This window comes from Crocodylus siamensis, chromosome 14, assembly GCF_052110815.1.
Source record: "Crocodylus siamensis isolate JL-2025a chromosome 14, ASM5211081v1, whole genome shotgun sequence".
In the NCBI taxonomy this organism is placed as follows: Eukaryota; Metazoa; Chordata; order Crocodylia; family Crocodylidae; genus Crocodylus; species Crocodylus siamensis.
Genome location: NC_143408.1, coordinates 14,408,731 through 14,432,223, shown reverse-complemented (window position 1 = coordinate 14,432,223; position 23,493 = coordinate 14,408,731). Strand labels below are relative to the sequence as shown.

Genomic DNA, 23,493 nt, shown 5'->3' with positions numbered 1-23,493 from the left:
ATGGTGTACTGCTACTCAAAAGACCCTGGGCTTAATTTGTGGAAGCCATTTTCACATTCATTTTTGGGCTGCAGAGGTCTGAAATGTCAAGCATCCTACACACTCCACTGATTTCTGGAAGTCCCCTGACAACATCCCATATGCCAAAAGGAGGCTGGGGGAGAGAAACCTATATCCTGGGGAGCAGAAAAACTTTTTTTTTTGTTTAAACAGATAGCCCTATCTGTCCCTGTAGGTCACAGAGCTCGTTTCTAAGCAGCATTACATAGAACATATTTCTTGCTGGTTTCACACCTGCCCACAACATTCAGCATAGCCACAATGAAGCTGATCAGCTGTCTCACTCAGCAGTTGTCTGCAAACCCCAGAACACAATTTTGCATCAAGGTTTTCTATAGGCTTGCCTCATAACTCTTAGTACCTGATTTTTTTATATATCTTTTTTTACATAAAGACTTAAATTTAACATTACAGGATGGCTCATGTACCTTTCTCTTACCCCAAATTTGGGACAGGCCTTTTCCAAAGACTTTTTCGAACCTGGCAGTTCTCTTGCCCCTCTCAAAGGGAAACTAGATTCCTACTCAAGGGTATTATTAATGTACTATATATTATGTAGTACTATATTTTATAATTAGAGGTGCATGGATATATTGGTTGCCTAATGCACTGGTGCCAATAAAAGGGAAAAATGACATTTTAGGCTCTTTTTTGGGGCTGTTGTAGCCAATAGTGTTTACCAATAATTATGTCTTCTGGCCAGGGCCTTGGACGCCTGGGTTCCCTCTCTCTTGCAGTGCTGGGGCCCCTTGGGACATAGCAGGTTTCCCCTTGCAGGCAGGCAGCATTCTAGCCTGAAAGGGGTCCTGCTTGTGCTGGTGAGAGCAAGGCACATGGCCAGGAATACAACCAATCAGCATGAAGAGCAGCTCCCTGCAGATAAGTCTACAGAGGGGAAGCAGTGCAGGGGAGGGGGGAAGATCTCGATCTGTAAGGGGCAGGGGCTGAGGGCACTGTCCAGGCAGGACGGTGCATGAGACCTGATGCCAGGGTAAAGTGGGATGGAGCCACAGGAGGCTCATCCAGGGGATGCGGAAGGATGGCTCCCTACCACTGAGCACACCCCGTCGGGGAGGCATAGGAGGGCATGTGACTCCCCCCCCCATTTCTGCACAGGGTAGATGTTGGCCGCTCACTGTGGGCTGGGGGCTTTCTGCTCTGCTGCCTTTCCCTTGCTGGCTGTGCGCCTTCTGTTCACCCAGCAGAAGGGGGCGCAGCAAGCTATGCCTCCCACTGCTGGGCTGGCAGGTGGTGCGCAACCATGGCGGGGATCCCTGGGCAAAGGCAGCAGAGCAGAGAGCCCTGAGCCCACAGCAAACAGCCCGCATCCACACTCATCCTGCTCAGCTCTGCTCCACTTAGAAGCATCCCCATGCTTAAAAATGGTGGCGGCAGCGCTTGAATTAAAGCCCATTCAATGAGCAAAAAAGAAAAGGTTTATGTCAGTGCTTTAAAACGCCTTGCATTTTTAAATAAATTGGTTAGTGCATTGGCATCAGCTGATATGGTCAGTTAATAATTGGCTATCCGTATTAGCCAAGAAAATCTTTATTGGTGCACCCCTATTTGCCTGAAGGACAGGCATGGGAGAAGAGGAGCAGGAGTTGCACTTTTTGTAAGAGCCATATGACCTGCTCAGAGCTCCAGTATGAAACTGGAGAGAGGCCTGTGCCCATTGCAAATCTCTGGGTTAGGGTCAGAGGGGAGAGCAACACGGGTGATGTTGTGTTAGGGCTCTGCTATACACCAGACCAGGAGGAAATGGTAGATGAGGCATTCTTCAAACAGCTAGTGAAAGTTTCCTGATCACAGGTTTTGTTCTCATGGGGGACTTCAAATCACCCTGACATCTGCTGGAAGGGCAATACAGCAGTGCACAGGCAATCCAGGAATTTTTTGGAGAGTGTAGGGAATTTCCTGGTGTAAGTGCTGGACTGGCCAACTAAGGGCCATGCTCTTCTTGATCTGCTGCTCACAAACAGGGAAGAATTGGTGGGGAATGTAGAAGTGGATGTAGCAACTTGGGCAGCAGTCACCACAAGAGGTTTGAGTTCAGGATCCTGAGAAAAAGGATGGAAAACAGCAGACTTAGCAAGAACCATGGGTTTCAGAAAAGCAGACTTCAATTCACTTATGGAACTCATGGGCAGGATCCCTTGGGAAGGCAGTCAGAGGAGTAGGGGAGTCCAGGAGAGCTGGCTGTACGCTAAAGAAGCCTTACTGAGAGTGCAGGAGGAACAAACCATCCCTATGTGCCCAGAGACTAGTAAGCATGGCAGAAGACAAGCTTGGCCTAGCAGGAAACTCTTTAGTAAGCTAACACACAAAAAAGAAGCTTGTAAGTAGAAACTTGGATAAACAACTAGGGAAGAGTATAAGAACATTGCTCCAGCATGCAGTTATGAATTAAGGAAGGCCAAAGTGCAATTGGAATTGCAGCTAGCAAGGGATGTGAAGGGCAACAAAAAGGGTTTTTTACAAGTATGTCAATAACAAGAGGAAGATCAGGGAAAGTGTGGGTCCCGTACTGAATAGGGGAGGCAAACTAATGACAGAGGATACAGAAAAGGCTGAAGTATTCAGTGCCTTTCTCACCTCAGCCTTCACAGACAAGGTCAGCTCCCAGACTACTGCGCTGGACAGTACAGTTTGGGGAGAAGGGTAACATAGCCAACAGTGGTGAAAGAACAAGTCACGGATTATTTAGAAAAGCAGGACATATACAAGTCATGGAGCCAGATGGGAGGTACCCGAGGGTGCTGATGTGACTGCAGAGCTGCTGGCCCTCATCTTTGAAAACTCATGGTAAAATCGGGAGAGGTCCTGAATGATTGAAAACAGGAAACAGTGCCCATATTTAAGAAAGGGAAAAAAGGAAGATTCAGGGAACTACAGATTGGTCATCCTCACCTCAGCCCCTGGAAAAATCATGAAGCAGATCCTCAGGGAATCCAATTCTAGGCACTTGGAGGAGAAAAAAGCTGATTAGGAACGGTCAACATGGAGTCACCAAGGGCAAGTCATGCCTGACCAACCCGACTGCCTTCTATGATGAGATGACTAGCTCTGTGGATGCAGGGAGACCAGTGGATGTGGTATACCTTGATTTTAGCAAGGCTTTTGATACGGTCTCCCACAACATTCCTGCAGGCAAGCTAAGGAAGCATGGGCTGAACGAATGGACTGTAAGGTGGAGAGAAAACTGGTTGGAGCATCAGGCTTAAAGCATAATAAGCAATGGCTCTATGTCTAGTTGGCAGCCAGTTCAACAAGGACAAGTGCAGTGCTTAGGGTGGAAGAATCCCATGCATCAGTACAGGCTGGGGAGCAGCTTTGCAGAAAAGGACCTGGGGGTTACAGTAGACGATAAGCCGAATATGACCCAGTGTGCCCTTGTTGCCAAGAAGGCTAACGGCATACTGAGCTGCATTGGTAAGAGTGCTGCCAGCAGGTTAAGGGAAGTGATTATTCCCCTCTGTTCAGCACTGGTGAGGCTACATCTGGAGTACTGTGTCCATTATTGGGTCTCCCACTACAGAAGAGATATGGACCAACTGAAGAGAGTCCAGCGGAAGGAAAGAAAAATTGTTCTGGGGGCTGGGGGACATGAGTTCTGAGGAGTGTCTGTGAAAACTGGTCTTATTTAGTTTAGAGAAGAGAAGACAGAGGGGATTTAATAGCAGCCTTCAATTACTTGAAGTGGGGTTCAAAAGAGGATGGAGCTAAACTGTTCTCAGTGATGGAAGATGACAGAACAAGGAACAACAGTCTCAAGCTGCAGCAAGGAAAGTTTAGGTTAGATTAGATATTAGGAAGTATCTTCTCTCTAGGAGGGCAGTAAAACACTGGAACAGGTTACCCAGAGTGATGGTGAACTCTCCATCCTTAGAGGTTTTTAAGACGTGACTAAACAAACTTTGGCTGTGATGCTATAGTTGGGGATGGTCCTGCTTTGAACAAGGGGTTGTACTGGATGACCTCCTGAGGTCCCTTCCAGTCCTAATTTTCTATTATTCTATTTAAAATATAAAATAAGTTAAAAATATATATTATCCTACTGATACATCTACACTATTGTAAGTTTTAAGACAAACCTCTTAATTAAAAATATATATTCAAACATTGCACAGGCTGTTAAGAACAGATAATATGTTTGTTCTTAAAAACTCTGACTACAGGTAGAAAGAGGCTATGTCCACCCAGTGCTTTAAATTTAAGCTGGACACAGAAATCCAGAACAGAGGATAGAGACCTAACCATATATTAAAAGTTCTGCTTTTAACTGGATTTCCCAGTATCTCAACCTTGTGAGAACTGTGGTTATACAGCAGAATTAAATGAGATTCATTTGCAAGTCACATTTTAAGAAGTGCTATAAATTTAGCCACGCTGAAACCAGATCACCTAACTGTGGCTGTGGAGTGCAATGTCATCAGGTAGTTTTGTCCACTAATCCTACAATTAATCCCAGCTCAATGGCACACAACTTTTGAACTGTAAATATCAAAGTAAAAATCTATAAAAATGGATGTTTTTGCCCACAGGGATCATATTCTCACTGCTGACATATTCTGAAATGGCATGCCAACTGGTTTGATCTAGTTATAAACAATGTAATCTAGTAAAACAGTTCCCTTGAGACTAAATGAGCAGTCTTTCAAGGAACTTTCTTTTACCATTCCTTTTCATTGGAGCAACAGCTTCTACACCTTAAAAAAAATGTTAGCCAGTAAGGAAACCTTATTTCCCTTCCTTTCCAAGCAAAGTCAACAAGGAGCTGGGCCCAGTGTATCCCTTCATGGGACCAGGTAATGGTTTCACCAATGGCTAACTGTAAGTGGTCCCTGATCTTTGATTCAAGGTATACTGTAGCCAAGCTGGAAGTTAAGAACTGAGTGCAGGGAGCTCTGAAGTTCTTTGGCCTGCTAGATGTTCCCACTAAATGATCATGATGAGCCCTTCCAGCCTTTAAAAAAAGGCAAACAAAAACAAAACAACAAACTCCCAAATACACAGTACTCCTGATGTCAGAATGGGTCCCAGTCTCACAGTGTTAAATCTGGTTTTAGATGACTCCAAGGTTCAGACTTGCTGATTACTGAAAAAGGTATTTGTGTCCTTCGACACTGAATGGAAAGATGTTTGTCCAAATCTCTCTCCTACTCAAGCAGTTTTCAATATCTTTTCTTGTACCATGATGATATTTAAGAGTTGCAAAGAAACAAACAAAACTATTCCAAAACTGGAAGAGTTGGGATGAAGCTTGGAGTGGTTGATAGAGCAATTTTGCCTTGATAAACAGTACAACAGCAGCCCACTAGTAATAAAGCTTCATGTTTGTAAGTCTTTGCCGGGGCTATAAGAAAAAGTAACAGAGAAGCCTGAAAGAATTTGGATTTTGAGGCTCCTTAACTGGAAGCACTCTCAGTAACAAATACCCAGAGGAATTTTTGTGTGGCAAGGAAGACCAAAGCATGAAGAATTAGCAGCACCCAGCATACTTCTTCAGGGAAGTCACCAAAATGTATAAGGAGCAATAGTAAAACAAGATGAAGCACATCCTGCTAAAGTAACTGTAACAATAGCTTTTAAAATTGTTCATAGGAAACCACATTCTTGTAAGTTCTGTAATCAATGAACTCCAAGCTTCTACCACACAGTACCTGTTGGGACAAGGTCCTCTTTCTATCTGCCCTAGTTTCATATGGTGCTAGTGGGGGAAGTGGCCTCCATCACCTTTCAAGTTCCATAATTAATTGACAATTCACTTTGACCCCATTCTGAGTATGGAAGATGGGTATGGACAACGGATACAAACAGAAATTCATTCTAGACGCCTACATTTCTATGGCTGGGTAATTTTTAACCCTTTGAGAACCAACTGTAAAGCTTGTACTCTAAGGAGATCAGCAAGGAGTTGTCATTCTGCTACAAACATGAAGATGTTAAAGAATACCTTGAACTGGGCATAAGATAAGGAAACCAAGACAAAGCAATAAAGGTGTGCCAAGGATCACAGTTTCACATACTGGCCCTGCATAGTTTCACCACAAAGATGTAAATGACCTCACTGAGATGGGACTAGAGTTCCCTTTAGATAGTAATACAGGGTGAAGATACAACCACGCTATCCAGTAATACAGCATAAGGGATATCAGCTAGTCAAGCCTGAAATATAAGATCATTTAAATAAGATTAAGTAGACTGTGGAACAACTTACCAGAGGTTGCAACAGATTCTCTCCCACAATGAATTTTAAACTGTTATTGTTATTTTTGTTTTTGTTTTTTTATTGCCAGATATAGTGTAGTTCAAACAAGAATGGACATTTATACTAGAGGTTAAACTAGACCACAACATCCCATCTGACCATACGATCTTAGGTGAAAGAATGTTTAGCTCTCCAGACTGATAAAGGGGAAATGAAGAGTGCTGTTCCTACAAAAGCAAAGAGAAGGGTACGTAAAAGAGCCCGAAGTTTCATTTGCCTGTGTTCTGAGATCTGAACATTATACAGTCAAGACCAGAGGTGGGCAAAATGCGGCCTAGGAGCCAGATGCAGTCTGCCAGGCCATTCTATCTGGCCAATGGGGCCCCTAAAAACATTTAGAAAATTAATATTTATCTGCCCTGGACTGCCCGTCACGCGGCCCTCAACGGCTTGCCAAAACTCAGTCCGTGGCCCTCCGCCCCTGGTCAAGAGGAATGCAGAAAGCCAATCTAACTCTCCGACACGATGGGCTTTCCCTTTCCTTTGTTGATCTAAAATGATTCAAGTCATGGCCAGACCCATGTAAGAAAGCCATACAGTTGCTCATTAGTAAGGCTCACCTGCAGGGGCTGAAGAGCATGTTTTACAGCCCAGAAGAACTGCCCAGCAAGATGTTTATACCAACTGGTATGAGAGAGGCTGGACCGTAAAACTATTCACATCTTCTTGAGTGGCTGCTGATGTTATTGTGCCCCTCAGAGGGGAAGCAACAAATAATCTACAACTCAACACATGGACATTTTGAATATTGGACACTTCAAACTTAGTCTTCGCTAACTCCTCAGGTCTAAGGGACCAGATGCATGGAAGCAAAACTGGAAACAGCAAAACAGCAGTTAGAAAGATCTCCTCTAAGGAGAGGCAAAGATTCCTCAGGATGGTATCTGTTACTGGACCAGCTAGGCAGCTGGGATCAAGTTAGACAAGTTTTTAAATGCAATACATTCTTCCTGATGACTCTGACAGGGAGTCAGGCACAGCATAATTTGTAGCCCATCAGAACTACACCACCACTCTTACACACCTTGGAGGCTGAAAACCTACGGAAAACACTGCTTAGACCAGAAGTCCCTAGGGGTGTACTGATAGAGATTTTTGGGGCCAATACCGAGAACTGATTTTTAAGGAGGCATATCGACTGATACTGATTTCCAATACCAGCTCGGCAGCTTAGACAGCTGCATGCAGCTGGTAAGTCTGGTGCGGTGAAAGGGGAGGGAAGGGTTGTGCGGAGGAGGGCACAGATAAGGCCTCCACGGTGAGAGAAGAGTGGGGCTGGGGCTGCCTCGCTGGGGTGGGGCAGGCATGGGACAGAGCTGCGGCTTGTCCAGGGGGGCGCAGCTCCCACTGCTGTGCGCCACTTGCCGTGCGCTGGGAGTCACAGCTCCACCCTGCGCTTGCACTGCTCTGCCCCAGCTGAGCAACACCTCCCCTGCCCCACTCCTCTACTGCAGGGGCCTGTGAGCTGCACTGTGGCTGTGTGCATGCACGGGCATTTAAATCGGCCAAATTATCACCCATATCAGGCCAATTTCCGATACAGACAATTTTCTTTATATCACTGCCAATCTGATGTCAGATCGATGTATCGGTGCACCTTTACCACTATTCATAGCTCACAGGACGTTACTCTCAACCGCAGAAAATAATAAAAAAAGGGATGTGGAGGAGATCATCAGCAGGCAGAGCAATTTATAACATAGCTCTCAGCCCATTTTTTGCTCAAAATTGTTGCCCAGGGTCCAGCACAAGTTGGAGACTGCTGGCCTACTCAGTTCCATAAATCTAAATCAGACTTGTCCAACATACGGCCTGTGGGCTGCCAGGCGGCCCACCAAGGCATTTTCTGTGGCCCGCAGTGCTGCGATGGGAAATGAAAATAAACACGGTTTACTTTTGTTCCCACCCCTTAACCCTCTCCCAACCTCTCAGCAGCTTCCTAACGGCTGCTGAAGGGCTGGGGAAGGGACAAGGTTCCCACACGCACTGCATCAGCTTGACGTTCCTGACGTAGTGCGTGTGGGAAGGGGAGTAGCCATGTGCCTCTTGGGACAGGATGAGCCCAGCCAGAACGGCAGGGGCTCAACTGCACTTCCCCCTACCTGCGACAGTCAGTCCTGAGCAGCACATGGCTCCGCTGCTGCCTCTGCTGGCTGGTGCCGACCCGGGTGGGTCTGTCCCATCCAGAGCAGCACACAGCTGAAGTCAGCTTCCCACGTGCTGCTGGGAACGGGAGGAGGCCTGCCGGGTCAGCACCAGCCAGCAGAAGCGGCAGCAGAGCCATGTCCCACTCAGGGCTGACCGATGCAGGTAGGGGAAAAATGCAGCTGAGCCCCTGCCGCTTCAGCCTGGCTCGTCCCGTCCCAAGTGGCACACAGCTCCGCCACCACTTCTGCTGGCTGCTGCAGACCCAGCCGGGCTCCTCCCGTCCCCAGCAGCTTGTGAGGATCCGACTTCAGCTGCATGCTGCTTTGCCTGGCCCGTGCTGACCCGGCTGGCTCCGTCCCATCCAGAGCAGCATGCAGCTGAAGCCGGCTTCCCACAAGCTGCTGGGGACAGGAGGAGCCTGGCCAGGTCTGCACTGCCAGCAGAAGTGGCAGCAGAGCTGTGTGCCATTCAGGATGGGACAGGATGAGCCCAGCTGGAGTGGCAGGGGCTCAGCTGCATTTTCCCCCTGCCTGCACCAGTCAGTCCCGAGCGGCACATGGCTCTGCCACCATTTCTGCTGGCTGGTGTAGACTTGGCTGGCCTCCTCCCATCCCCAGCAGCATGTGGGAAGCCAGCACGGGGGTGGGCCTCGGCAGGTGGGGTCCCCCGGTGTGACCTCTGCAGGGGAGGCGGCGGGAGCCAGTGTTTGCCAGACCCCACATTCCAGGCTCACAGTGCTGAGGCCACCGGGGCTGTGTGCGCAGGCAGCTGGGCACCACAGTGAGCAGGACTATGCGGGCAGGCGGGTGAGGGGCTGTGGTGGAGCGGCTGCATTGCTCCAGCTCCCCTCAAGCAGCACCGGTTCATGGGGCTGCGCTACTCGGGGGATGGAGATGTGGAGCTATTTATTTCTCCCCTTCAGTCTCTTGGGCAGTAGCTGGCTGGATGCAGAATGGGTCCCTCCTGCCCCTGCCCACCAGCACCTACCATGAACCTTGCAGTAACAGGCAGGTGCAGGAGGGCTACACAGGCAGGGTCTCTCAGAGGGTGTCTGAATGGCTCACTGGTCCACTGGGTGATAAAAAGTTCATGATTCAGCCCCACATTCAAAAAGGCTGGACACCTCTGATCTAAATCATAGTTTCTCAACCTGTGGTATGCATACCCCTGGGGGTACATGAGGACCCCAAAACTCTCTCTTGCCCCTTCCTCCTCTCAAAACTACGGCAAAAAAATTTGGTGCGCTGTGCATTGTGCAGCGCTTTAAAGTCCCCAGTAATAATTTGGTGCACGGCACTAGGTTCAGCCCTCCTAGCTTTGGCCAACATCACCTCTAGCTCAGGTACACTTGAGTTGTGCACCCCTGGTGTAAAAGGTGGCACCCCTACCCACATCAGATCAGACATCTGTCATATCACAGCCTTATATACACAGTCCGTCTTCCAAAATATGGCACATGTTAGTCTGTAAATATAAAATCCCCTGGAAAATTGAGTGTTCAGGTACTTAGTAAAATTTTCAGAAATTAGGGGGTACTTACTACTTAAAAGATTGAGAAACACTAATCTAAATAATGCTGCAAGGAGAATGTGATCCAGAGGCCTCAGAAGACTCCAGAAAAAGGACACTGATAGGGTAAGTGCATAATTTAGGCAAAGAGCCTCACTTGTGCAGCTAAGAGAATAAGACCTGACTTAGTCAGACACCACAGAAATCTGGCATGGACTTTTAGTGTCATGCCTGACAGTAATTTGATGGCATTAGGCCATTTGGGTGTTAAGACACCAATGGAAAAAAATGAAGTAACAGAAGAAAGATTTCAGCCAATAACATAGTCCATTGGGCTGGTACCAAGGGAAGCCTGGAATACTCAAATCTGCCTAAATCTGGAACAGGGAACTCTCCAATACCACAATAACAAGCTTTAGACAGATCTAGGTCAATTCAGAACACGTAGCCCGTGGAAGAAAAGGGGAATCTATATTTCACATCAACGTATTAAAGCTTCACCAACTACACTAGCAGAAAGATCTTTCATTCCATGCAAGATAGGCTAATTGTACAGATTCTTAAGAACTATGTGGGGTAAGGAGGGGTCTTTCCCAAAGCTTTCACCTATTAACAATTCATTTGCAGATTACAGAAGAACAGTCCTTAAAACCACCAGTGACAATCAGCATCAGCAAAGGGGACAAATTAGAGACAATCTGCACAATATTCCAAGGTAAAGTAACAAAAAGTACATGAGGTCAAATTTCTCAGCTAGCAGCAATAAGGCAAAAATCTCTGGGCCAACATTATTAAGAATTCAGAAGCACTGATGCATCCAGTTATGCCATGGGGCCGCCTGACATTTGTTAAAACAAGCAGAAATACTCAACAGACGATACAGATGTAGCTTACATCCATTCCTGTCCTCCTTTCAAATGAAAAAACATAACTGTGCCTGATCTGGGTTGACTTGGAACTCACTCATCATTCAGATCATAAACTATGAGCGCAAGGAAGATAATGCGACTGCAGGCAGCAGAAAAGGTGAAAAGATGGCAATCAACAATATCAACATGCTGATGACACTGCAAGCATCTCAATTTATACTAGTAGCTTTGAACAGAGATCAGAGATCAAAAGAAAAAGTATTATAGAACCTTTTCGAAGATCAGTTAATTAATGTTAATCTCTGGGATTTCAGAGAAAGGATTTAACCCAAAAGGGTTTAACCCAAGATCCTGAATGTAACCAAATCCAGCTAGAGCTGCCAACAGAACTAAGGTCATTATTCACACCTCATGTACTGCCAGGAAGATGTTATCCTCTATTAATGACATATCTGATACCAGAGTTTGCACATGACACCAACTGTGATCATGGAAATATGGAGAATTCCATTACTGAAAGAAATTATTCCAACTACACATGTCTGAACCTTCCCCAAAAAACTTTAAAATCTGCAAATGAAACCTATTAACTAGTTATTGTAGCGAATTTGAATATAAAAATTGCATAGGGTCAGTTTGCTTTTGTTTATGTGAGTTTGGCTGCCTTTTTAAAGGCAATAAAGTTCCACCACCCTTCTGAATGACAAGTGGAGGCAACAGAAGCACTATCAACATAGCTCTAACACCAGAGGGTTTACCAGGAAAACTGCATCTACTGAGGTGCAATGTTTTCACATCTGTAGCTGTTAAAGCCATGCTCACAGTACTCTGTAGCTTAGTAAAAGTTCTGAAGGAGGGGAAAAAAAAAATCTACTCTCAGCCCTACACCCTTGAATAGGATATCCTAACATACGACAATATCCTATATGATGCACAGGACAGAGTTAAAATAAATACATAAACAAACAGAGGTGCATCCATACATTGGTCCATATTGCATCGGCACTGATAAAAGGTAAATTGACATTATTGGCAACTGACTTTTTTTGACTGATGTGGCCGATAATGTCACTGATAAATGCCGCATGCACGCATACAGCTGCAGCATGCATGCAGCCAGAAGTGCAGCCTGGCAGCTTGGAGAGCAGCATCCAGCCATTAAGTCTGTGGAATGTGTGTGGGGGGACAGATCAAGACCCAGCTGTGAAGGAGGGAGTGGAGCTGGGGCAGGCACTGCCCAGGGTGGGCGGGGGAGTGCACATGCAAATGAAGAATGGAGCCATGGCTTGTCCAGGGGAAGCGGTTCCTGCTGCTGCACACCCCTGGAGGAGGCATGGAGGGCATGCGCCCTGCTGATCTGTGCACACGGTGAGGGCAGGCTGCCGCTGTGCGCTCTGGGTGGTACCAGGCTCTTCCCGGCAGGGAGTGTGTGTGTGTGTGTGTGTGTGTGTGTGTGTGTCGGGGGGGGGATGCTGGTGGGGCAGGGCCCAGGCTGTGCTTAGGGTGGGTGGCAGCAGCACTGGGACAGAGCTATATAAAGAATTTTGGGGTGGCTCTAGCCCCTCCTCCCAGCACTACTGCCCACCCGCCTCAAGTGCAGCCTGGGCCTGGTATCCCCCACCAAGAATAGCCCAGCACAGCCTCCAGCCTTAAACGCACAGCAGTAGCCCACCCTCGCCTTGCACACAGATCCAGGGGGCATATGAATCCGCACAGATGTGGCACACATCTGAGCTATGGCTTGTACCCCACCTACCCCAGCTGGGCAATGCCAGCCTTAGCCCCACTCCCTCCCTCATCATGGAGGCCTCAATCTGCCCCCCTCCCCCCACCCTGAAACCTCCTTCCTTTCCCTTCCCTCCATTGGACTTACCAGCCAGACCCTGTCTCCAAGCTGCTGGGCTGTATATTAGTAACTGGATCAGTATTGGTTGATATGACTGGTTAATAAGCCATTGGTATCAGCCCAAAAAATCTTTATCAGTGCACCCCTATAAATAAATAATAATGAACTCATATCCTCTGGTGATGCATTATTCTCCATCCGACAAACTTCAATAGAAAGAACTGTTATCGTATACTCAAAAGGTACATATGGTTCTCCAACAAGGAGTTGGAATCTGTGGCCCTCTGCAACAGTGACCAAGGCCTGGAAAACACTGAAAAGATTAAAGCATTTAAATCTATTTAGTTTAATCACAGAAAAGATCACAAGGTAACCTGACCTTAAGACTATCTCCCTACAGTGACTGCTTCACACGCACAATCCACAAAGGCTGCCTTGGCAGAGTATCAGTCCTTCTCCATTATAGGTGAAGCCACTGACCCTCAAGATAACTACATGCCTCACATTTTATTTGTACTAGGGAGCTGGACCGAATGGGACCTGCCTGTGTTTCAAACAAAGCCGGTCCACCAGACATCTGTCAATTTTTCTATCATGTCCCAAACTATTGTGAAGGTAATTGTCAGCTAGGGCACAGACTTTAACAAGTTCCCAGCATTCTTGTCTGAGCCTTGCATGTGTACATGGTATTGTTTCTCCAATGTGCTCCAAGGAATGCTGCCCAACACTGTTCATGTCACCTGCAATGTGCACACTCTGTCCCTAATAAGTGACATCTGACGCACACAGTTCTCCAAGGTGGACAGCCTGGGGTCTTCTTCCAAGAAAGTACTTCAACTACTGTCCAGGCCATATGGTCTGGTACAGACAATCTGTCGCCAGTCCAAGTGGGGACTCACATGCAACTGTGCTGCTGCCACCAGGGACTGTGCTCAAACAGTGGAACCTGTGGTTCAATGCGGCCTGTTACCATGTCAAGCACATGCAGCACTACCACCAGTTTGAGCGCAAGCTGAAAAAAAATCACACCCAGCACACAGTGTTTGCTCAAGCTTCGAAATCTCTTACGGAGATGCAAAATTCAAGATATTGTCAGCCACAAATGTCTCTATCACCTGCGTCATGGAGCTCGTGACGTGGTTTGAAGGCCAGCAGGCTGTGATCCACAACGCACACTGTAAACTGATAGATTAATAAGCTTGGGTGAAGACAGGACATCACAAGAACCATCAAGCTGTCCCCATGAAAACCAGTGCAGAAGGGACCTGTTCCAGGCAAGAGCTGTGAACCTGAACCAGTAGTCAAGTATGACCCATCACTGTCACTGCCATTCAGAAAACCAGCTGCACCCTTCCTTAGTGAGATTTGCATTTTGAACCCCAACCAGGTGCCTTTACCAAGTTTTGACCCTCAGCTACTGCAAGCAATCCCAGGATAGGGGAAAAGAGCATGACAATGAACATGTTGCTTATGTGAACTTCATCAAAGAGTGCCAGATGCCTGTGCCCGTGTTCTGATACTCTGTCCCTGATCAGTTTCCACACCTTGATGCCCTGGCAAAATGCTGCATCACCATTCCAATGAACTCAGTGGATGATAAGCATGCCATCTCAGTATATGGACAAGTGCTCACCCTACAGAGACAGAGGTCTCCAGTGACTGCAGCCGGGTACAGCATGCTTGCGTTTAATACACATAATGAACTGCCTGTTTCAAGGTAAGTTCTTTTTATAAAGTCCTTTAATAAAGTGCATCTAGTTGATATTACTTGCAATTCATAGTGTGCATTGCTTTATTTTAATATATTTCATTTTAGACCTTAATTATATGCTTAGCTAGTTTAATAATGTATCAATTAATGGCTTCCGTGGGCTTAATCAGGGGATTAAGCCTGTGGAAAGCATTAATTGACATGTTATTAAGCAAGCAGCGGTTTCAGGCCACCTGACAATCTGTGAAGAGGTGCAGGACTACTGAGGTTTCTCAGCCATAAGTGTGGGGGGCAGGGTGCTGCACGTGACCCATGAAAATGGCTGCCAGGCCCATGGTCTGCCTGCAAAATCAGCTGGCAACCACCTTGAGTTCAGCAGACCCCCTACTTATAAATTAAAAATAAGATGTTTGTTGACGATGCCTGAAAATTAGTAAAAATCTATACCACACTTTGTGAAGTATAGGCATCTGCTATATTTGACCTAGAACAGGGGTTTTCAACCTTTTTTAACAAGTGTACCCCTTTGATCTCAAAGTTTCAGTTCACATACCCCATCGTATTTTTTTGTTTTTAAGTGGGGCAGATAGAGGCCCCCGTGGTAAGGGAGGGAGTGGGGCAGGCGCTACATAGGTGAAGGGAAAAAGAAAAAAATACTGGGGGGGGGGGGGGGGGGGGGGTGTTGATTAGCGCATTTGTGAATGGGGCCCTGGCCTGGCTGGGTCAAGGGACAACCCCCACAGTGCAGGAGGGAGCGGGCCAGGGGCAGGGGTGAATGATTTGCCCCACCTCACTCTCTCTTGCACTGTGGTGGGCTCTTCCCAGTGGAGGGGGGGGGGCAGGGCGGACTGTGCTATGGCAGGGGCTGCAGCTACCCCAAAATTTGCCATAGCCCACCAACCCCTTCCCAGCATAGGCCAACATCTCTGCTGAGAACAGCCCAGTGCTGCCCTGGCCCCAGCCCACAGCCTGCCCTGCCCTACATGCTGATCCAGGTGCCCTCCCAGGGGAGCACATAGCAGCGACACTGGGGGGGGCCTCGCACATGGCAGCCACCATCCCGCTTGGCCATGTACCACCCGACTTTCCTATGGGTGGCCATGGCTCCACAGGCTGCTGACGGGCCTTGAGCCTAGCTAGTCAAGCACAGTCGGGGGTGGGCACAACCCACCCTTCCCCCTGCCATTCAGACAGGCGGGGACAAGGAGGTACCACAATGTGCTGTGTGGGGCCAGCATGCCCTTCCCCTTGCCCAGGTAAAAGGCAAATGCGCTGGGGGAAGACAAATGCAAATGAGGGGAAGGTAAAAGGCAAATGCGCCGCCACGCCCCAGGGCACACTCTGTCTCTGCGTGTACCCCCTATGACCTATTTAAGTATTCTTAGGAGTATGCATACCCCCAGGTTGACAACCCCTGACCTAGAACAACAGTGGATGTACCATCAACATCTTCATTGTTTTACACTAGCTGAAGATAAGGACAAACATTAACTTATTTTTTTAGAGTTCAAATGAATTCCCTCCTCAGATTTGTAAAAGTGTTGAAATGGAAACTCAGATTTGTCTGAAAATAAGCTAGCTATATTAGGGGAAGTTAAGATTCCTAAAAACAAACCCCCTACTTATAAATTAAAAATAAGATGTTTGTTGACGATGCCTGAAAATTAGTAAAAATCTATACCACACTTTGTGAAGTATAGGCATCTGCTATATTTGACCTAGAACAGGGGTTTTCAACCTTTTTTAACAAGTGTACCCCTTTGATCTCAAAGTTTCAGTTCACATACCCCATCGTATTTTTTTGTCAAAAATACTGTTCAAATGAATTCCCTCCTCAGATTTGTAAAAGTGTTGAAATGGAAACTCAGATTTGTCTGAAAATAAGCTAGCTATATTAGGGGAAGTTAAGATTCCTAAAAACAAACAAATTCATACTAAAGTGTGTTTATAAATATAAGCAACTACACAAGTTACTGTCCAAAGCATAAGCAATTTCTCTTTTGTGGAGACAAAGCGTTTGAGGAGAAACTGGTTTTTAAAAAACCTGTTTGAAAAATATTTTAAAAAAAAATCCAGTACACTCTTCAGTTAGAGTTTCTTGGGTTTTTCATTTTTATGTTTTGATAATGCTCAAAATTCAAAACCTAGCACTAATGACATTACACAAAGGGTATAAGCTGCTATTCCAAGCTTCTCTACCTAGTAATTTTTCATCTATGCATATGCATGGCAAAAAGTAACAGAAGCAAAGCAAAGACTACATGCATCTTAGCAAACAATTCTGTTAATAAGAATGATAAGACCTCAAGCAATTAAGGTGTCTAGGAATAAGCAGTAGACACTGTTGCTGGGCAAGTAATAGCAGATGTAAGGAAACAACTTTAAAGTGGTATGACAGAGTAAGGAAAAGACAAAGGGTCAGAAAAAAAGTTTGGAATCCTACAAATGTGGAAACTGAGTAGCTCTGAGCAGGGTGGATTTGATTTAAATGAAATAGGTTTAAATCATTATTTAAATCACTGGGCAGGAAGCCTCTATTTAATCAATGTTTTTTACAAAAAGTGCATTCTTGCTGTTTGATATAATCTTCATTAAAATATTTCCAAACAGGGTCTATTATGGCCTGGCAAGCCTGCTACCATGATAGGTTTTCCCTTCTACCACACCATTCCCCTCACTAGAACTCAAATCAATAAAGAAGCTATACTCAGAAACTTTTCCCTCAAAATGTCTGGAATACTCTGCTCAAAATTATTCTCTTTTGTTTCTAGTGCCCCTCCCTCCTTGCATTCATCTCCAGACTCCTCCTCCTTGCCCAGATTGACCCCGTCCCCAATAATCCTCTATTCATTTAACTTCTTGAAACTCTGCACTTTTAGAGAGGTAAGGGACTTGACTCTGTGCACACAAACTTGCAGAGAAACAACAGGGCTGATGGGCAAGTAAACAGGTCTGTTCTCTCTTATCTCCATATACTGCCGTTAACAAAGATGTTTTCTCTGGAGACGCAAAACCACAGTTTGAAAACTGAAACTAAGCATCACAGAGATGCTTCATGCTTCTAAACTGAAGCATAGAGAGGTAGAATGGTTTTCTTTAATCTCTACTAATCTATAGAGAAGCCTCTGGGAACCCCATAAGATTGTGCCCCTAATATAGTTCATGGCCTGTTGTGACCTACTTAAATAACTTTTCTAAAAAGGTTACATGAATATATTGTCTCATATAGTATATAAATTAAAAGTTATAATTCCTATTCCACTTAGATATCTTTGAGCTTTAACATATTAAAGATATTTTTAATTTAAGATTAGAGCTTTAAAAAAATAAACCTAACAAAAAAACCATAAAATAAGATTAAAATCAGATTTTTTTTTTAATTAAATAAAAAAATCCCATTTAAAAAAATGTTGATATTGACTGGTTAAGAGAACCCCTATCATCTACAAAGTCTGATTCAACACATCTCTTTTGGGGGAAAAAATTGCAATAATTCTTGGAACAATTCTGTGTAAATCTCTAAATCTAAGACAGACTTCCTAGGATAGCCAAACTGAACAGCAGTCTTATTTCCAGACACCAGGCCAGCTCTGTGTATGTGGAGAAAAGCATATGCAGATGTTAAAAGCAAAGTTTGAACCAGGACTTTGTTTAACATCCGGTTCAAATTAGGATAGAATGCACATATTTGATAAAATTGGAGAAATGGAAAAAAATTATTCAGCAGAGAAGAGGACTAAATTAGTTAGGGAGGAAGTTAAGGTTCTACAGATGCCAGGGAATGAGTATTTTAAAGCATTCAAAGTGTAAGCGGGATCCTGAATATTTGAAGGCATAATTTATATTTAAACGCTCCCCACAGTTCCTTTAATTAAAAAAAAAAATGAACATCAAGGGGGAACCAGGAGGTTAATAGGTCTTATAACATTTGTGGAAAGACAGAATGTACTAAAGCTATAGCTGACAATATGTAAAGCAGCAAGAGGATTTCTTTTTTTTGTGATATCTTACTGAACCACCTACATAATTGAGAAAGATGTCTGACAAGATTTCAGGCACAATTCATCCTTGCCTTGTACATTTCCTGGACTATCCTCATTACAAGATCACTCCAACTCAACTACAATATACAAGATGAAATACAACTGAACCACTTGTTTATCAGCCTTTAATCTCATGTTCAGACAACTGGTACCAGAAGATGACCTATGCAGTTCCAGTGGTAGCAGAATATGACGTATGCAGTTCTTCTTTTTAAGAGTATGCTGCTTGCCTTTCTTGACCATATCTTAAAGGTGACTTAAAGCAATGACCTATAGAAAAATTATCTAAAATGAGATTTTTAGAGAAACAAGGAATGCAATTCTTACTTAAATTCCATGGGAATTAGAAATTCATGGCTGGAAGTAGCTACTTTGATTATCTAGTACTTTGATTATCTACTTTGTCTTCTGAATAATCATAAGCCGTAGAATTCAGGCTGGTAATTCCTGCATCAAGACTAGTTCTTGGCTCCTTTGAAAAATCCCAGTATTAGACACTACTTGCTAAATAGCAGGGTGATGCTAAACTGAGAGTCTAATCCAATTTTGAATGGCACAGAAAGATGCATTCTTCAGTTCATCAGATGACTGTACTGAAGATTTTTATAACAGACCTCCAGGATATACACAAGATCATACTGTTACTTAATCTCTCTGATATGTGGTGTACTGTAACATTAAAAAACTGTCAATGGAACATGTTAAAGATTTAAGAAGAACGCTGGAAAATTAAAGAGTTAACCTCATAAATAAGTAGACAGCACATAACAATAATTTAACTACTATTCTTCACTTGCCTGTTTTGGCCTATTCCAGTGGTGCTCAACCTTTTCACCCTGCAGGTTGGATGGAAGATGCCTGGTCCATCTGTGGGCCAGATCCAGCACATGGGGCAGGTGGAGCCCATGCTACTGCTCCTATGTTGCCAAACTTCCGAGAATGTGTGTGGAATCCCACAGGCCAGATGCCTTGACTCCGTGGGCTGGATTTCACCCATGGGTCAAGAATTGAGCACACCTGGAGCATCCTATACAAAATGGACTTGCTGAGGAATGCTCGATCAATGAGTACCACTGAGACAAGAGTGTGAAACAGAAATACTAGACTTAATTCAAGTATCAATTAGAACAATCTACACAGGCAATTACAGGTGCATCACTCATTGACAGACAATTTTAGAGCAACAAACTTCTGACAGAAATGCAAAATAATGCTGCTACAGTCAGCAAGATATAAATTTAAGCATGATGCTTAGGCACCATTATATGCAAAAATGAAATAATGTAACCAATTCATATTCTTTGCTTTCCTGAAATAATCAAGTTGAACAAAGTTCTGTTTAACCTCTTCAGCTTCACAAGAAAGTCTCCCAAGCAAAAAACTAAGAAGAGTCAACACAGGTACACGTTATGATAGATTTATTAAATGTGCCAATAGTAGGAAAGCAATTTGGTGACTACTCCTTGTGAACTACTCAAATGAAGTCCCATCCAAAGTCAAATGCTTAGCTCTCAGCCATGCTAAACATGAAAAATTTGTCAAAAACCTGCTAAGAGTTCTTATATAACATTTAGTCCAGTGCCTGTTACAATTATAGTTGCATTAACCTAACAATTGTCTACAGACTTTGGAGAAAGTTTCCCCTCCCATCCAAGACAACTAGAACTGTCAATGGTTTTAAGCACTGGGGGCACACAATGCACCTCTAGTAAAGACTCATTCATTTTTCCACCACACAGAAAAACCTGCAGTAAGAACAAGTTTCCTGGAAGCTTAGTTAATTCAAGGAGGAAAACCGTGGAAGATGCCCAAACACAAGGGATTCAAAGAGGTTTTGCAGAGTATCAATTAAAAGCAAGTGGAAGCATAGAGGCACCAAATCTTTTAATGAGAAGCATTTTGCTACATTTCAAGTATAAACAGAAATTACTTCGTTGAAGAGCAGAGCATGCCTGTGGCTTTTACAGAAATGTGCCGGGCAGTACAAAAAAAGGACAAGCAGCAGCTCAGACTAAGCAGCCAAATATACGTATATACAATAGAACCTGAGTTTGGTGTTCAACAAACAATGCTTTCTTCATTCCTTTTAATGGAAGACAACTTAAGTCTCTCTCTCACAACTCAGATGCACAGCAATACACTTGACACTCATAGTAATACAGTATTCTCAAACACTCCCATCATATATATGTTTAAGTGATTATACTATAGAAACAGTACAGCAGTCTAATGAATTACACACAAGGCCACCACTGAAAAGAATCTTAAAAGCTTACTTTGTATAAACTGAAGAAAAAAGTCACCACGTCAGGGAAATGCATCCACTTAGAAATACAGTTTGGGTTGCTAGCATTATTATATTTAATAGTTTGAAAGGAAACCCAGAAACAGATCATTAATTATCCCACTCCCCAGCAACAACATATTAACAAAGGACAATAGCAGAATTTCCTCCTTAATAACTAACTTATTCACATTATAACAGGTTAGAAGATTTGCATTCCAAACAGAATCCCCACCTTTTAAGAGAAGTAGATGTAGAAGAGTCCATTCAGAAAAGCCTAGACTTTCTGAAGTGAATTATAAGATTTGGAAGACTGGACTTTTCAGTCCATGAAAACAAACAGAATTAGTAATAGGGAAACCTTTTTTAAGTAGTAGATGTTTGCTATATTTAGAACACCTCAGTTATTAAAAAGCTTTCTACTATTCATGAATCATGATACATTCTAGCAGGACATCCAAGCAGAAAAGTTCTTACCTCTACAGGAACCTTAACTGCTGTACCTATTTAACCTGAAAGAAAGGAGCAGCAAACTCATAAAGCTTAAGAACGAGAATGACCCCTAATTAGATATTAAGAAAAACTTTCAGGAGGGTGGTAAAACACCGGAACAGGTTACCCGGAAAGGTGGCGGGATCTCCACCTTCGGAGGTTTTTAAGACCTGGCTAGACAAAGCTTTGTCTAGGATGATCTAGTTGGGGATGGTCCTGCTTTGAGCAGGGGGTTGGATTCAATGCAACCTCCTGAGGTCCTTTCCAACCGTAATTTTCTATGATCCTATGACCTGTCACAAACTAAAACCTCAGTGGTTGCACCCCTCTACACTGCTTGGTCTTATATGTCACTGGAAACCAAAATACATAAAAAGAACCCAGAGTCTTCCATCATATTATTTATCTGACTAAAAATCTTACAGGATAACTAGTCAGCATGAGCCTTCCTGTGCAGCAAGATTTAGATATTGAAAATTGAGGTAAGATTCCAGATTCCTGGTATCTGATTCATAAATGCCCACCACAGACTGCCAAGCAAGATGAGAACGTCCTGTGGAAGTAATGCACTTAAGAAAACCCAAAGCTCAGATAAGAGCTAAAAAGCAGAACTGCATTTCACGTCAAAGAAGTGATCACCAATAGCCTAACACCAGAACATCCCTAGCATCATCCCTAGCATAACTACACCAACTCCAGCGCAGGGGGTGACTGGAGCCCACGCAGCCAAGTGACCCAAATACATTGCAAACTCTCTTTCCCAGTGGGATTTGATCATCCTGGGAAGCACCAGTTAGCAGGGCCCCGTAGATGGGCCCAGGGATGGCTCAGACACAGCACTGAAGCCCTGCACAGCCGTGATGGCCTGGGCCGCCGCATTAGCAGCCTTCCACAGCCTGAGGGGCCCCACGGCGGCATCAGGGGTGGCAGAGAGGTCGCGATGTCCCGACCCGCCCCCCGCCATCCCCCGCCCGGCGCTACCTTGATACGCTCGCGGCACTGCGACGGGGTCCGCTCGTAGCCCAGCTCGGCCAGCGCCCGGGAGACGCGCTCGTACATGGCGGGCCCGGGGGCCTTGCTGCCGAACACGGTGCCGGCGCCCTCCAGCTGCTGGTACCGCGCCTCCACCAGCCGCTCGTTGCCCCACACGGCGATCAACGCGTTGGTCTCGGCCGGCGTCCACGACATGCCCCGGCAGGCGGCGGCCGCGGCGGCGGCGGCGGCGCCCCCGGGCGAGAAGGAGACGGAGGGCGAGGCCCCGCCGCGGCCCCCCAGCCCGCCCGCGCCGCCGCCCCCCGCCCCGGCCCCCGCGGCGGCGGCGGCGCAGCCCGGCCCGCCCGGGCCCAGCGGGGAGGCGCCACTGGGCGTGGAGGGGTCCGAGAGGCTGGGGTTGCCGTCACTGAGCGCGCCCGGCGAGCCCGGCGACAGCACCTCCATCTTGGGGATCTTCAGCGGCGACTCGGCGGCCGCGAGCTGCGAGGAGCCACAGGACGCCGCCATATTGGAGCTGCCGAGCGAGCGGGCGGAAGTGACGCGCGCTGGGAGGGGCTTCCGGCAGCGGTGGCGGCTGCGGCGCTGGGGGGCGCGACGGTGGGAGCTGCCGTGGGGATCCCCCTCCCCCTCCCGGGCAGTGACCCTGCGCCCACGTGCCGACCCCAGCCCCGGCCCCGGCCTGGCCCGGCCCGGGGGGAGCGGCCCGGCGGGGAGGCGGGGCAGGTGGCGCCGGGCAGTCCCGCCCCCAGGGCCGGCTCCGGACCAGGTCTGGGTTGCGCTCCGGTCCTTGGGCTGGTCTGTCCCGGCCGGGCGGTGGCAGGGGCTGCCCTGGCAGATGTCGAGCCGGCAAGTCCTGGCGCCGGACGCCTTGATGTGCAGCTTGACATGATTTTCTGGCGTTTTTTAACTCTCTTACAAGCATGGAGGAAAGGACTGCCAGCCTGCTTTGTTTCATTTGCAAAAGTGGTCATTCTCAGGCCAAGCTCATACACGAGCATGGGGGCAATTCATTCAAATAGATTCATTTGCCTCTTATCTCTTAACATTTACCTTCCTTGAGAAGCTGCTCATTTGACCCCAGGAGCTGACATAACGGTGACATCAAAACCACATGCATAAAACCGGGGCTTCCTGATCTGGGGATTTCCCGGCTTCTTCAGGCACACATACACACACTGGTTTTCTGTTAAGAAATGGTAATCCACCTGCTTTAACCAAAACAATGTAGCAATATGCAATAAGTAAAAGGGAATGTGAAACTGAGAAG

The 23,493-nt window shown here is 45.9% G+C and overlaps 1 protein-coding gene across 2 annotated transcripts in view; it reads right to left on the bottom strand.

The window, feature by feature from the left end:
- MSANTD2 (Myb/SANT DNA binding domain containing 2) overlaps positions 1-22,818 on the bottom strand; it is a 42,535-nt gene extending 19,717 nt beyond the window's left edge. Inside the window, exon 1 of one of the 2 annotated variants that reach the window (XM_090027758.1) lies at positions 22,215-22,818. In XM_090027758.1, the coding sequence (XP_089883884.1) occupies positions 22,215-22,733 (519 nt within the window). In that variant the 5' untranslated portion in view covers positions 22,734-22,818. The remainder of the gene's footprint in view (positions 1-22,214) is intronic. The other variant, XM_090027759.1, reaches the window with a different exon arrangement.
- Positions 22,819-23,493: the final 675 nt, after the last annotated feature.